Source organism: Perognathus longimembris, chromosome 17, assembly GCF_023159225.1.
Source record: "Perognathus longimembris pacificus isolate PPM17 chromosome 17, ASM2315922v1, whole genome shotgun sequence".
In the NCBI taxonomy this organism is placed as follows: Eukaryota; Metazoa; Chordata; class Mammalia; order Rodentia; family Heteromyidae; genus Perognathus; species Perognathus longimembris.
Window position 1 is genome coordinate 24,756,061 of NC_063177.1, and position 16,063 is coordinate 24,772,123.

Here is a 16,063-nt window from a genome sequence, read left to right on the forward strand (position 1 = left end):
TTGAAAGAAGTTATTTCTATATACAACCATGGCTTCCAACAGAAATGAGATTCCCATGACTGTTGGTTTGGCTTCTTATTTTGAAGAAAAGTTTGAAGGCAGGTTTTAGATGTGGTGGGGCTACTCACCCTCACATCCAGTGAGTCTCATGTGAAGCTGCTTTACCTCTGTTTTAAAAGCAGCTTTTATTGCAGGTTAAGGAAGAAAGGGTTCCAGTCTCAATCCAAGCAAAGCTGAGGTTAGTTGCATCATCTCCATCCTCAGGGCCCTGATACCCTGGGATCCTAGGGTAAGAGCAGGGTGAATCCAGGACACACATTAGTAGAGATGGTGCAGAGTGTAGGGTGGGCGTCCAACACCCTAAGTGTGTTAGTTACCCGAATATTGACACACCCATAAATTAAATAGCAAAAACATTTTAATCCATTAACTAAAAATAACAAGAGACATTTTATTTCCTGTACCACCTCCTCAAAAGTTTACTATAGATCAGACAGCCAGACTGCAAAGTATAAAAGTCAGACATTAAAGTTACAAAGGCAATTGGGGACAAGATCACCACGGGGAGGTTTTCATCCTATTTGCTCATAATCATGGGGTGTCAGCTGTAAAAATCACAAGAAAAGAAAGCTTTCTCATGATCTTAATTCATTTTAATTGTGTCTGCCATGTCTGATGGAAAAACACATGATTAGCAAACTTAAGCTCTCAAGTATAGGGTCTGAACTGGATTCCTGGGACCAAACACTGTGGTTTACTTTGGTTCTATTTCTACCAACACTGTGATGTAAGGTACTATGGTTCTTGTTTTAGTTACAAGAGGTGCTAGGAATGAATGCCCACTCGCATTTAATAATAGCTTCTGTAGCACACACTCTGCAGCACAATACCAACAAGAGGAGTTTCTTAAAGCAGGGTAGAGAAGAAAGCAGACATTACTGCAACTTAAGGTTTTCTTTGTCCTTCTCTTTACAATAAGAATTCTGTTCAAAAACAAAACTCTTCAGAATGCTTATCCGTCCTTCAGCCTTCAACATTCCAAACTTTTGACTTGCGTTCCCAAGCCTGCAGAGAGACTCAGGCTTTCGTGATGTAGCCTTCTCGGATGAGGAAATCATAGATTTTCCTTGTTTTGTTCACATCTATCTTGATGAGAGCTCTTGCCTGTGCCAGTCTCAAGCCTCCTTGCTTGTTACATTCATTCAAGAGAGCAGATTTGTATTCTAAATAGGCTCCAGGGACCAATCTCACCATCTGACAGAGCTGCAAGACATGACAAATTTAAAAAACATTAACATCTGTCATTCTCATCTATCCAGCAGGTATAGCAAAAACAATAAGTGACATCAACCTCCAACTATTTATAGAAGCTGTTGAGTGAGTGGCTGGGCCACATTCCACTGCGTTTCTTCTATGGAGAGAATACTCCCTAAGGATAAACGCCCTAGAATAAAAAGGCAGTACGTGATGCCAGGGGAGCCTTTAGAACAGGAAGGCTGGCTCAGGGGCCTGGTTTTCTGAGGAAATACATATGTTCTTGAGGTGCAGCCTTGTTTACTCAGGGTAGAGCCTGGGTAGAAACCAATACTCTTCTCAGAGAAGAGTTATAGGAAGTGAGGGAAGAGGTGCAGTCGTGTGGATTCCCATGTGAAAATCTTGTTAGTACTGGCAGAGAGGAATACTGCTGCTTCTATAATTCTATTTCCTACTCTGAAGAAGAGGCCACCTGCACTATTAAATAATTTGAAAACTAGCTCAATTCCAGTTCACCTGCCATTATCCAGAAATAAGCAGTCTGAAGTCATGATTATGAGGATAAGATAAAAAGTGCTTGAAGGGGCTGGGAATGTGGCTTAGTGGGAGAGTGCTTGCCTAGTACGCATGAAGCCCTGGGGTTCAATTCCTAAGCACCACATATACAGAAAATGCCAGAAGTGGCACCATGGCTCAAGTGGTAGAGTGCTAGCCTTGAGCAAAAAGACGCCAGGGACAGTGCTCAGGCCCTGAATTCAAGCCCTAGGACTGGCAAAACAAAACAAAACAAAAAAACGCTTGAAGCCAGGCTCTAGCATCTCACATCTATAATTCTAGCTACTCTGGGGGCTGGACTGCAGTTTGAAGTCAGCCAGGGCAGGAAAATCCGTGAGACTCTTATACACCAACTAACTGTCAGAAAACTGGAAATGGTGCTGTGGGTGCTAGTCTTGAGCAAAAAAGCTCAACAGGGCCCAGGCCCTGTTTTGAAGCCCCACAACTGACAAAAAAAAAAAAAAAAAAGTGCTGTAAATTTCAAGTCATTTTGTTAAATCAGTCAACCTGGACTGTGAGTCCCTTCAATATGTACTTCCTTTAACTCCCAAAGTAGTCTTTCGATTCTTATTTTCAGAGCTAGGAAATAACCTTTTGCTGATGACTTTTGTGTGGTAGGTATATGGATTTAAATTTGAGAAACAAACAAAAGCAATACACAAACCAATGATTACTGTAGGAAAGAAAAGCAGGTCTTGGTATTAAAAAAAAAAAAATCAAACAAACAAAAAAAAAAACAACAGCAGCCAGAGTCTGATATGTAGTGAGAACCTGTCTTGAAAATAAAATTAAATACATAAATGAAGGGTGGGGGAGCCTGGGGGCCTAGCTCAAATGCCACTATTCCTCTTTTGAGGGAAGTCTAAGTATCATTTATTGGGCATTTACTGTGTGTTATACTCTGCTTAGCACATATGAAGCTGAGTTCAAATCCCAGCACCCTTAATAGTAAAAAGAACCAATAGCCAGATGTGGCAACACATACCTATAATCCCAGTTACTCAAGAGGCAAAGGCAGGAGGATCTCAAAGGTTGAGGTCACCCCAGCAAAGTTTGTGAGACTATATCTCAAAAATAATATACAAAAACTAAAGGACTAAAAGCATAGCTCACGTGGTACAGTGTTTACTAGCATGTCTGAGGCCCCAGGTTCAATCCCCACCCAGTATCACCAAACAATAAATCAAAATTTAAATGTGATTAGTATATGATGAATTTTTACTTATGCTTATAAACATGAAGATAATTAAAAAATATTTTAAGCTATATGACTGGAAAACTGCAAAATTTCTCAAAGTGACCATTATAATAGGAAATACCTACCTTGGTGTTAAAAGTTACTTTAAATGATCTTTTAAAAGTTGGGCACTGGTGGCTCATACTTGTAATCCTAACTACTCAGGAGGCTGGGATCTGAGGATCAAGGTTTGAAGCTAGCCCAGGCAAGAAAGTCTATAAGACTCTTATCTCTAATTAACCACCTAAAATCTGGAAGTAGAGCTGTGGCTCAAAGTGGTAGAGTGCTAGCCATGAGCAAAAAAGCTCACAGACAGTGTCCAGGCCCTGAGTTCAAACCCTAGGACTGACACACCTACACCCATACATTCCCTCTGGATACACAGAGAAATAATAATAATAATAATAATAATAATTATTATTATTATTATTATTATTTTGTCAGTCTTGGTGCCTGAGCATTGTCCCTGGCTTCTTTTTCCTTTTTGTTTTTTGCCAGTCCTGGGGCTTGAACTCAGGGCCTAAGCTCTGTTCCTGGTTTCCTTTTGCTCAAGGCTAGCACTCTACCACTTGAGCCTCAGTGCCACTTCCAGCTTTTTCTGTCTATGTGGTATTGAGGAATAGAACCCAGGGCTTCATGCATGCAAGACAAGCACTCTACCACTAAGTCAGATTCCCAGCCCCGCTGGCTTCTTTTTGCTCAGGTTAGCACTCTACCACTTGAGCCATAACACTACTTCTGGCCTTTTCTATATATGTGGTGCTGAGGAATTGAACCCAGGGCTTCATGCATGCTAGGCAAGCAATCTACCACTAGGCCATATTCCCAGCCTGATAAATTATTTTTAAGTTATTTTAATTTGTTTACATAAAGCACCTAGTAAAGTTTCTAACACAAGATAAAGGAAGTTTTCTGAAACTTTAGATTATTAGTGAATTAATGCCTGAACTTCCAAAATAAAGAATAAAATAGGTTTATGTCTGTAACAGATTTTAAGTGACAATCAATGAATTATCAGCCTCTATTCTCTTTCTAGGTTTCCTCCTTTTTCTTACCTCCTTTTCCTTCTCATTCAGTTTCTCTGTTCCAGGGAGGCCAGTGAGGTTCAGGGGTGGTGCACTTCGTCTACCTAAAGACACAGAAAAGAAGAACTATCTCACACAAGCGACAACTGCTCACCTGAGAAGTACAGTATAACCAAGTGAAGTATGACAAAACTCAGTGCAGCTAGACCAGCTATGTATAGGAATATTACAACCCTGTAGGAAATCCACTGTCTGCTGGCTTGGTTAATAGGAACACAGATACCTTAATGTTCACTTTACAGTAAAAATAATTCATAGGCTTTGTCCTGCCAAAATATAAAAATAATCATATATGCTTTACCACCAAATATGTCTACTCACTACAGTAATTATCATTATTTCTTCCTACCACATCAGAAATGCAAGTCTTAAGTCCAAATGTCAACCAGTTAAGCTTAAAGCTGCCTTGCTGGGAGCTGGTGGCTCACACCTGTAATCCTAGCTAATTAGGAGGCTGAGCTGTGAGGATCCTGATCCAAAGCCAGCTCAGGCAGGAGAGTCTGTGAGACTCATATCTCAAATTAACCACCAAAAAGCTAGAAGTAGAGCTATAGCTCAAGTGGTAGGGTGCTAGCCTTGAGCACATAAACTACAGGACAGTCTCAGCCTCTGAGACCCGTCCTCCTAACCAGCATCAAAACAAAGCAAAAGATCCCTCTTAGTTGTCACATGTTCCTCTCATGTTCATCCCTATTGGGCTGGGAATGTGACTTAGTGTAGAGTGCTGGCCTAGCATGCATGAAGCCCTAGGTTCGATTTTTCAGCACCATATAAACAGAAAAAGCCAGAAGTGGTGCTGTGGCTCAAGTGGTAGAGTGCTAGCCTTGAGCAAAAGCCCTGAGTTCAAGACCCAGGACTGGCAAAAAAGGAAAAAAAAAAAAAAAGAAAGAAAAATATTATCCTTATTTACTATACATAGGAATAATAAACCTTTATAAGGCAAAATAAGGACTAATAAAATCAACTCAATACCTAAAAAAGAAACCCAAATGAGAAGCCACTGGTCATACCAAAACGAGAAGCTTGATGCAGCAAGTCTTTTTAGTTTTATTCTGCATGTACATTAGGACTAGTGTTCAAGTGGGGATGGCGGGAGTTAAACAAAATAAATAGAATGCTGTATTAACTAGTTTTATACTGATGGTGTAGCTCAGACGTACAGTGCTTACCTAGCATGCACAAGGCTCTAGATTCAACCCTGAGTACCACACATAAAAAAATTGGTAATTTTGGGCCAGCAGCACACACTGTAGGAGGCTAAGGGATAGGATGATGACTTCTCGTTCAGTCTAGGCTGCCATTTAGCAATACTTAAGCTCAAAAAAAAAAAAATAGAAACAGGACTGGGAGTGTGGCTCAGTGACAGAGCACTTAGCTAGCATGCACGAGTGCCTGGGTGGCCAGACCCTTGCCCAGTACCACAAAAACAAAAACAAAAACAAATTTAAAAGATTAACTGTTTATGGGGACTGCCCTTTAGGTAAGGAAGAAAGGACAGGGATTGTTACAAGTTGGTCACAGTTGGAAATTGGTATTTTTGTATGGCAATGAAAAGGATATGAGCTGATACTAAGTGCTTAAGAGGGAAGACAAAATCATGTAGCACTTTACAAGTCATCAAATGCCGGGCCTCTCTACCCCCACCATCTGCGTGGGGGGGGGGGGGGTGGTGGTTCCTGGGCTTTTCTGTCTCTTCTGTGTGGGATCCATACTCGCTATCTCACACCTCCTGGCCAGTAGAGGTTAATCGCGGAAGCGGGGTCCCGATGCAGCCTTGGTTCACGGGTGGTTGCGAGACCCCATGCCCGCCAGCCCAAGGAAAGACATGGGCGCGTGGTAGTCTCGGAGACAGCCTCTGGGGCGTTCTGTTTATTCAAATGAGGAGCCAACAGATATACCCCCAAAGGCGGGCACAGGAGAGGGACTATAGGTTGGCCACAAGGGCTGTCCATCAAGTGATGTCAGGGGACTTCCTTTGTGGGCATAGACCCAGCCCCCCAAGGATTGGGTTCTGGGGTACCCGGCCATCAGAGCCATCAGACATGTGCTTGTGTCCAGGGGTGGGGGCTTCTCTTCCTGCTAAAGGCGGAAGGGGAGGGGACGAGCTAAAGCCAGCTGTGGCCTCTTAAAGGCACAGCTGTCCCCAACAATCAAAGACTAGATGAGGACTGGCAGTGCTAGAATTACAATTTTTTCACTGCCACTCCCAGTATAAATGAGGGCAAAGGGTCTTCTCAATCACAGTTTGGGATTCTCAGATATTTTATAAGGTATGTTGATTCAAGACTGGCAAAACATTCTTTAATGTTTAAATGGTAAAAGAATGGATGGATCATATTTAGCTTATTTCTAATCAACAGTTATATATTTTTAAGTTTAATATTTTTTTGGGGGGGTGCCAGTGCTAGGGCTTGAACTCAGTGCCTGGGTACTGTCTCTGAGCTTTTTGGCTCAAGGCTAGCACTCTACTACTTGAGCCACAGTGCCACTTCCAGTTTTTTGATAGGTAACTGGTGATAAGTCTCATGGACTTTTCTGTCCAAGCTGGCTTCAAACCACAATCCTCAGATCTCAGCTTCCTGAGTTGCTAGAATTACAAGCTAGAATCACAGGTGCCACTGGAACCTGGGAGTATATATGTTTTGATTAGGTGAATGGACTATTTATCATATAGAGCAGTGGCGAAAGTAACCCAAGACAATAGGCAGACTACCATAATCTTGCTTCAGAGCTTTACAAGTAATGCCTCTGCAAATTCCTAGTCACTGATTAATGATCACCAAGTAGCACCAGACAGCACATGTGTGTGGTTTTTTTTTTTGCCAGTACTGGAGCTTGAACTCAGGGCTTGGGCTTCTTTTGCGCAAGGCTAGCACTCGGCCACTTGAACCATAGTACCACTTCTGGCTTTTTCTGTTTATGTGGCACTGAGGAATTGAACCCAGGGCTTCATGCATGCTAGGTAAACACTCTACCACTAAGCCACAGTCCTAGCCCCAGCACATGTCTTAACCTTGGTTTATAAACCAACCTCAAAATAAGACATCCAAAGAGGTAAAACTTCGAAACAGAAATGTCTCGACAGTAACTCACAAGAAATCCTAAAGTTTCTTGGCAAGTTAAATGTTTCTTTGCTCATATCCAAGATTTTAATTTGAGACATATCACAAAATTTGTGGTGTATGCAACTTCAAGATATTGATATTGGTAAATATCCAATGAATGCTAGAATCCTTTCCTTTCCCTGTCTGTACTTACTCCTGAATGTAAACCAGACAGTTAAAGACTTATTCTGAGCTGGGCACCGTTGGCTCACACCTGTAATTCTAGCTACTCAGGAGGCTAAGATCTGAAAATCATAGTTCAAAGCCAGCCTAGGCAGGAAAGTCCATGAGACTCTTACCTCCAATTAACCACCAAAAAACCCAAAAGTGGAGCTGTGACTCAAGCTCAGAGACAGGGTGAAGGCCCTGAGTTCAAGCCCAAGTGCGTGTGTGCACACCTGCATACACACACCCCACCCCCACTCAAAGATTTATTCTGAGAGGGGGTTGTAGCTCAGTAAATAGAACGTTTGCTTCATATGTGTGAGGCCATAGATTCAACCCTCAGTACTGGGAAATAAAAGAAACCACCAAAACAAACCAACAAATAAAATCTTGCTGGAGAAATAATTACCTGAATTTGAAGCCATTGGAATGGAAGGACTCAGCCCAGAATCACTAAAACAAAACAAAACAAAAACAGAAAAGAATTTAAACTTAGGTCTTATAAAAGAAGACAATTTCCAAAATCCACTGTGTGACTGGGGGACATTTATCAGGAAGGCTGGCCAGAAAGAGATGTAGTGAGATAGCCTGTGTGTATGTATGTGTGTGTGTGTGTGTGTGTGTGTGTACTAGAGTTTGAACTCATGGCCTAACACCTGGTAGAGAGGTACTCTACGATTGAATTGCACACTCCTAATCCTTTTTTTGCACTGGTTGTTTTGTAATAGGGTTTTACTTCCTGCCTGGGTATGCTTAGACTATGATACGATTATTTTATTTATTTATTTATTTTGCCAGTCCTGGGGCTTGGACTCAGGGCCTGAGCACTGTCCCTGGCTTCTTTTTGCTTAAGGTTAGAACTCTGCCACTTGAGCCACAGCACCACTTCTGGCCTTTTCTATATATGTGGTGCTGAGGAATTGAACCCAGGGCTTCATGTATATGAGGCAAGCACTCTTGCCACTAGGCCATATTTCCAGCCCCTATGATACAATTATTTTACTTTCCCATAGTCAGAGTAACAGGTATATATTGCTACACACAGCTTCTTCCACAGATGAAGACTCGGGCTTTTCTTCCCTGGGCTAGAGAGAAACCACAATCCTCAGATCACAACCTTCCACAGACAGGATGACACATGCCACGGTGCCCAGCCACTGATTGAGAAAAAGTCTCATGTGTATGCTCAAGCTTGCCTCAATTTTCAGTCCTCCTGATCTCAGTCACCTAAGTAGCTAGGATAAGACTGTATGAGTAACAGGATGTCTCACTGTGTAGACCAGGAAAAAGTCATTCTGAGGGAAAAATAAATCCCTCAGGTTTGTTAAAAACAGCTTTTAACATGGTATATCACTGATTCAATTATGAGGAAGAAACAGGAATTTGATTTTCAATGAAACTCATACTAGTTGAACTGGGCATGGTGGCTCTAACCTGTAATCCTAACTACTTGGTAAGCAAAGATTGGGAGGATTGACATTTGAGGACAGGTGAGGCAACAAGAAGTTCATGAGGCTTCATCTCAACCAATGAGATGAAGCAGCATATAAATATCAAAGCGGCATATAAATATTCCCAGTGAAACAGGGAAGCCCAAATAGGATAGCAGGCCAGGCTGGCCCAAGAAATAAAGCAAGACCTTACCTGGAAAATAATGCAAAAAATGCTGGAGATATGGCTCCAGTGATAGAACACCTGCCTAGTGTGAGTCCCTGAGTGCAAACCCCAGTACCACCAAAAAAAATTTGGGGTAGCCACTAATTTTTTTTTTTTAAAGGCCAAAGTAGTGGCTAGGAATAAGGCCTAGAGGCAAGAGTGCTTGCCTCATATACATGAAGACCTGGGTTTGATTCCTCAGCACCACATATATAGAAAAGGCCAGAAGTGGCGCTGTGCTAGCCTTGAGCAAAAAGAAGCCAGGGACAGTGCTCAGTTCTGTGTTCAAGCCCCAGGACCGGCAAAACAAATTAAAAAAAATAAAAATGTCAAAGTAGAAAAGTGGTGTTGTAGAGGTAGAGAGAGAGAGAGAGAGAGAGAGAGAGAGAGAGTGTGTGTGTGTGTGTATGTAGTGGGACTTAAACTTAGGGCCTCCCAATCCTTAGTTCTTCACTCAAGACTGGCACTCTACCATTCAAGTCATACCACCAGTTCCAGCTTCCTACTGGATAGAGATAAGAGTCTCAAGGACTTTTCTGCCTGGGATGGCTTTGAACCACAATCTTCAGATCTCAGCCTTGTGAGCTGCTATGATTATAGGAGTGAGCCATTAGCTTTACTATCCTGTTTCTGAAACTGACTGGTATGAGCTTTCTGAATTCATGTAGGTACCCAATTAGTATACTAGAGTAACCACAAAAATTTTCCCAAACCCATGAGAAGGTCAAAGCCTCTTTCACCATGGACTAAATGCGCACATGTCAGCTTGCCGGCGGAGCCACTGCTGGCATGCACTACTGTCCTGGATATACTGGAGAACTTCAGAGAGCATGGTACGTTTAAGGCGTTCCTCCTCCCGTGTCTTCTTTAGGTGATCATAAGTCCTGGCACCTGGAAGGAAAGCAATGACAACAATAACAGTAACTAACAGAAGTTAGGAGTGAAGGCCCTCCTAGGTAACCAAAAGGGTTGTTTATTTTTCCTTTGTAAAACCATCTTCACAGTTAATTCGTCCAATAGATAAGCAGATTCCCCTGAGTTTGAAATCCATTTCTTGACTTTAAATATTTTTATTCCTTATCTTTTGTTAAAAAATTGCTGATGGCTCACACCTATAATCAGGAGGCTGAGAACTGCCAGCTTTGAATGAAAATGCTAATGGGTAGCAACTAACCCCAGTACCAACAAATAAATAGATGTCGATAGACAACTTTGTTTCCTCCTTTAAAAAAAAAAAAAAGCATCTTCTTTATTAAGCACTATTATTTCCCCAGCGGTAGAGCAAGCAATTATCAAGAAACCAAAATTGGGTATCTGAGTCTGTACATTCATCCTACTAAACAGAAGTGTTTCATAGTATATTCTACATGCTAACCAGGTTGTACTGATTGATTCCAGTGGTTTTCATCCTAACTCAACGAGACTTGGAAAACTAAAACTTGAACAGAATCATGGAGCAAGTAAACAGAAGCTAGACTGGAAACTTACGCTGTCTGGTCTTTTTTTTTTTTTTTTTTTTGTTTTATTTATTTTGCGCGCGTGCGTGCGTGCGTGTGTCAGTCATGTGGCTTGAATTCAGGGCCTACGTCCTGTCCCTGAGCTTTTTTACTCAAGGCTAGAGGCTCTACCACTTGAGCCAGAGCTCTACTTCTGGCTTTTTTTGGTGCTTAATGGGAGATAAGAGTTTCATGGATTTTCTTGTTATTGGCTGACTTCAAACTGTGATCACTGGATTTCTGCCTAGCTGTTTTTTTTTTTTTTTGTTGTTGTTGTTGTTTTGCCCGTTCTGGGGCTTGGACTCAAGAGCCTGGGCCTCTTTGTGCTCAAAGCTAGCGCCCTACCACTTGAGCCACAGCGCCACGTCCAGCTTTTTCTGAGTAGTTTATTAGAGGTAAGAGTCTCACAGGGACTTTTCTGCCCGGGCTAGCTTCAAACCACTATCCTCAGATCCCAGCCTCCTGAATAGCTAGGATTACAGGTGTGAGCCATCAGCATCTGACTGTTGTTTACTTTTTAAGGGTGGAGACTGAACCCAAAACCTTGTACATACTAGACAAGCATTCTACCACCAAGTCACAGTTATAGTAACATACTGCCTTTCCTTATGACCTGGCTGTACTATGAACTAGCTCTTCAATTGCTTTAAACATTATTTTCTTCATTAAATAGGAGCAACAATACTTCACAAATTCATCAGAGGATTTCAACAACATTCAGGTGTCCCATAGGGCCTGGTACATGGTAAAGAACTGGTAGATGTTAGCTGCTATTAACATAATCATTTCTAGTACCTTAAGTAGATGAGATGTAATAAGTATCTAGAGCCAGTAGAAGCCTGATAAGTAAAAACAATCAGGTTATGCCTAACCAAATTTAAGAAGGTAGAGAGGCTGGGCTGGGAATATGGCCTAGTGGCAAGAGTGCTTGCCTCATATACATGAGGTTCGATTCCTTAGCACCACATATATAGAAAAGGCCAGAAGTGGTGCTGTGGCTCAAGTTGGCAGAGTGCTAGCCTTGAGCAAAAAGAAGCCAGGGATAGTGCTCAGGCTCTGAGTTCAGCCCCAGAACTGGCCAAAAAAGAAAGAAGGGAGAGGCTAAAACCCAGGGTATACAGTAGACTTTCCAATCTAAAGCAGACCTTTCTTTTGTATGTGTCATGACTTTTATTCTACCTCAGATAGTCTTTATAATGACCAAATAGATGAAACTTTACTAGAATGATTAAAAATGCATTCTGAAAAAGAAAACCATGTTTAAAAAAATTCAAAAGACCTCAGAGATTCTGTGTGTTTGTTTGGAAGGTTGTATATAAGTAAGGCATACTTACTACAAAAATTGGTGATGCCTGCTATCCTGTATTCCTGGAGCCTCTTGATTTCCCTTCGGAGTTCAAATTCCACTGTTTCCCCAAGAAAACAAAGGAAAGAAATAGGAAAACAAAATCAACATCAATGAATCCTTTTACATTTTCAGTAATTATGCCTTACATCAAAAGGCTGGACAATTTCATCAGGGAAATCCTTTTTACTGTAACATTCTCATTAGCAATTTTACCCAAGAGCTGGGAAAAGCCTACTCCAGCTGTCTTCCAGATGCTTTCTCCAGGGCTGGGGATATGGCCTAGTGGCAAGAGTACCTGCTTCATATACATGAGGCCCTGGGTTCGATTCCCCAGCACCACATATACAGAAAATGGCCAGAAGTGGCACTGTGGCTCAAGTGGCAGAGTGCTAGCCTTGAGCAAAAAGAAGCCAGGGACAGTGCTCAGGCCCTGAGTCCAAGCCCCAGGACTGGCCAAACAACAACAACAACAACAACAAAAAACAACAGATGCTTTCTCCAGATTCAAAAGCTAGAACTGTTCTCTAGAAAACTTGCGTAAACTGGCTGAATTCATTTAGCTACAAAATTAATGAAACCATTTTTCTTTCCTTTTCTTTTGGTCTACAATGGGACTTATACTTGATATCTGATGCTTTTGCTCATTCCCATGAAATCATTTTTAAATTACTAAGTTTTCCTTTCTACCTGCTTTCTGTTAAAACTTCTACTCACACAACCGACTTTTATATATATAGAATGTCTCTAGGATTACTTATAACCCTGATGCAAGGGGAGGACAAAAGCTTTGTGCTCAAACCCACCCATTTCTTTATAGCTTCTCTCCCATAGGGACAAAGAGCACTGTATTTTCCACAAACCAAAGACTTCTGTCTTCTCAGGGAACACAGATCAGGTTCCACTGCTTGAGTCACTGTGTGAGAGACTATTCAAATTTGGGTGCTTTTGAAACAGAGGATGAAGGAAAAACCTGGATAATCTATAGGGTGTAGTTATGGAGTGACACATAACACAAACTGGGACAGGAAATAAAGAACTAGTCTTTCAGTACAAACCTCACAAAGAATGCCAACACAGCAAGGTGTTTCCTGAGGACATTCCAACTGGCTTAAATAAATACCTGTGATGCCATGTAAGGCAATAGCTACATGATGAGGACTGGTTAAAAATCTTGGTAGTGGCTTAGTGGTAGAGTGCTTGCCTAGCATGCATGAAGCCCTGGGAGTACCACATACACAGAAAAGACTGGAAGTGGCGCTGTGGCTCAAGTGGTAGAGCAAAAGAAGCTCAGGGACAGTGTCCAGGCCATGAGTTCAAGCCCCAAGACTGGCAAAACAAAAGGAAACGAAATGGAATCTTGGTGAAGAACCTTCCCAGCCAGGTGCAAGGGGCTCATGCCTGTAATCCTAGGTACTTAGGAGGCTGAGATAAGAGGATCATGGCTCAAAGCCAGGTGGATTTATAAATCCTCAAGATTCTATTTCCAAGTAGCCAGCCAAAAGCTAGAACTGGAGATATGCCTCAAACAGTAGAGCACCAGCCTTCAGCAAAAAAGCAAGAGTGCAAAGTTCTGAGTTCAAGCCCCTGGAGCCTCTTGATTTCCTTATGGAAAAAGGAAAAGACAGATAGACAACAGAGAGACACAATACACATAGCATGTATGCATACACACACCTTCCCAGAAGTAAATTGAGAAGACAAATATACATATCTTGTATCTCATGATGAAAAGCAAATAAGCCACCATGTCCAGATTGTCTTAAGGTCTAGGACATTCTACCTTAATGTGTGTGTGTGTGCGCGCGCGCACCAGTGCCATACTAGAGCTGTAAATAAACCATACAATATTGCTTAGCTTTTTTGCTCAAGGTGGGCCACACCTCTGACTTTTTTCTCTCTAGGCTGGCTTCAAAATTCAATTCTCAGATTTTGTCCTTTTGAGTGGCTAGGATTATTTATAGTGTGAGACACTGGTGACCAGTATAACTTCTTTTTTTTATATTAAAAAAATCAAATTATGAAGTCAAGCATTGGTGGCTCATGCCTATAATCCTAGATACTCCAGAGGCTGAGACCTGAGGATCATGGTTCGAAGCAAACCTGGGCAGGAAAGTCCATGAGACTCTTATCGCCAATATATTACTCAGGAAAAGCCAGAACTGGCACTGTGGCTCAAGTGGTAGAGTGCTAGCCTTGAGCACAAAGAGGCTCAGGAACAGTGGGTGTCCCACCCCTGAGTGAGTTCAAGCACCAGGACCAGAAAAAAAAATCAAATTATAACTCTCAGGCAAACCAGAAAAAGGCAAGAGAATGGTGGAAGTACTACTTTTATGAATCATCCAGCTCTCTTGCCATTTTAAAAACTAGCTTTAATACTAAAATATTTATGTATATAACAGTATGATGTTACTAGGCAGTGAATCATAGTAACAGATTATAATCTGTTACTTGGAAGGAGGAATGTGGGAGGATTGCAGTTTGAAGCCCACCTGGGTAAAAAGTTACAGAGATTTAATCGCCAATAAGCAGGTATAGTGCTTCATGCTTGTGACCTCTGCTATGCACAGGAGGATAATGGTCTGAAGCCAAACCCAAGCAAAAACTGGAGACCCTTACTGAAAACTAAAGCAGAAATGGTTGGGAGTGAGTGACTGAAGGTATAGAATACCTGTCTAGTAAGTATAAGGCCTTTAGTTCAAACCCTGTATGTACAAATAAATAAGTAAATAAATTTAAACATATATTTTCCTTCCCCTGTAACTTGCTTCAAAACAATCCAGTTGAGAGCAACAGGAAAGGGAAGTAGTAAACACAGATGAAACTAGAGTGATGGTGTGTTGATAATGACTAAAGCTGGTTAGAGGGATACACAGGAGTTCATTATGTTATTACTACTATTTCTTTTTTTTCATATATGTGGTGCTGAGGAATCAAACCCAGGGCTTCATGTATGTGAGGCAAACACTCTACCACTATGCCATATTCCCAGCTTGTTATTACTTCTATTTCTATACAGATTTAAATATGCTCACAAAAAATGAAAAGTTGCTGGGCAGAGTAGTAAATGCCTGTAGTCCTAGCATCTGAAAACTAAAGCAGGAAGATCATAAATTTGAGGGTCTTCTGAGGTACATAGCAACATCAAGACCCTGTTTCAAAAAAATAAATAAATAAAAGACTACTACTGAACTGGGTGTAAGTACTATCTGAGAGGAAAAAGCAAGTCACTGGTTTTTGAGGGGTTTTTGTTGTTGTTGTTTTGTTTTTTGGTGCTAGTCCTGTGGCTTGAACTCAAGGCCTCAGTGCTGTCCCTGAGCTTTTGTCCTCAAGGCATTTGAGCTACAGCTCTATTTCTTTCTCTTCTTTTGGTAATTAATTGGAGATAAGATTCTCATACACTTTCCTGCCAGAACTGGCTTTGAATGGCAATCTTCAGATATCAGCCTCTTGAGTTGCTAGGATTACAGGTGTGAGTCACTGGTGCCTGACATCATTGAATCTGTTAACCTCTCTCCTCCCACCTTCACAGTACTAAATTCATCTCATGGCAATACAGAAATATCTAGTATTTATTTGTTTACTATACATAAAATATACCGTTACCTCTCTTATTTATATAAGCAAAAGAAAACAAAAGTATTTATTCAACGAGGTTTAAAATCCACTTACGTGCATGACTCTCAATGAATTTATCATGTTCCACTGGCCCCACAATCCTAGCAAACCGTCTCATTGTTTCATAAAGGTCTTGGACCTCTTTGGGATACCGACGTTCCATTACTACAGAGAAAGGAATGTAAACCATGTCACGAAGAAGGTAAGGATCTCTAGGTTTATTGCATTTTTTTTTAAAAGTAAGAAAATGGAGGGGTGACACTGTCCAAGATGCATTGTACTCATGACTATGGCAACGGAAAAGAGAATCAAGGGCAGATCCTGCATTGTTAGGAACAATGGCTAGAATTTCTGGTATTCTTGTAGGCAAACAAGCAAGAAGCAGACACAAGGGCTGGGGATATAGCCTAGTGGCAAGAGTGCCTGCCTCAGATACACGAGGCCCTAGGTTCGATTCCCCAGCACCACATATACAGAAAACGGCCAGAAGCGGCGCTGTGGCTCAAGTGGCAGAGTGCTAGCCTTGAGCGGGAAGAAGCCAAGGACAG

General features: G+C 41.5%; 1 protein-coding gene across 3 annotated transcripts in view; it reads right to left on the reverse strand.

Annotated features, from left to right (window-relative positions):
* Nucleotides 1-939: 939 nt before the first annotated feature.
* Nucleotides 940-16,063, reverse strand: part of Tada2a (transcriptional adaptor 2A) — a 70,109-nt gene continuing 54,985 nt past the window's right edge. For 2 of the 3 annotated variants that reach the window (XM_048365713.1, XM_048365715.1), the window contains 6 exons: nucleotides 15,570-15,680; nucleotides 11,887-11,958; nucleotides 9,815-9,947; nucleotides 7,810-7,853; nucleotides 4,102-4,175; nucleotides 940-1,263 (listed from right to left, as the gene is read on the reverse strand). In XM_048365713.1, the coding sequence (XP_048221670.1) occupies nucleotides 1,078-1,263; nucleotides 4,102-4,175; nucleotides 7,810-7,853; nucleotides 9,815-9,947; nucleotides 11,887-11,958; nucleotides 15,570-15,680 (620 nt within the window). In that variant the 3' untranslated portion in view covers nucleotides 940-1,077. The remainder of the gene's footprint in view (nucleotides 1,264-4,101; nucleotides 4,176-7,809; nucleotides 7,854-9,814; nucleotides 9,948-11,886; nucleotides 11,959-15,569; nucleotides 15,681-16,063) is intronic. The other variant, XM_048365714.1, reaches the window with a different exon arrangement.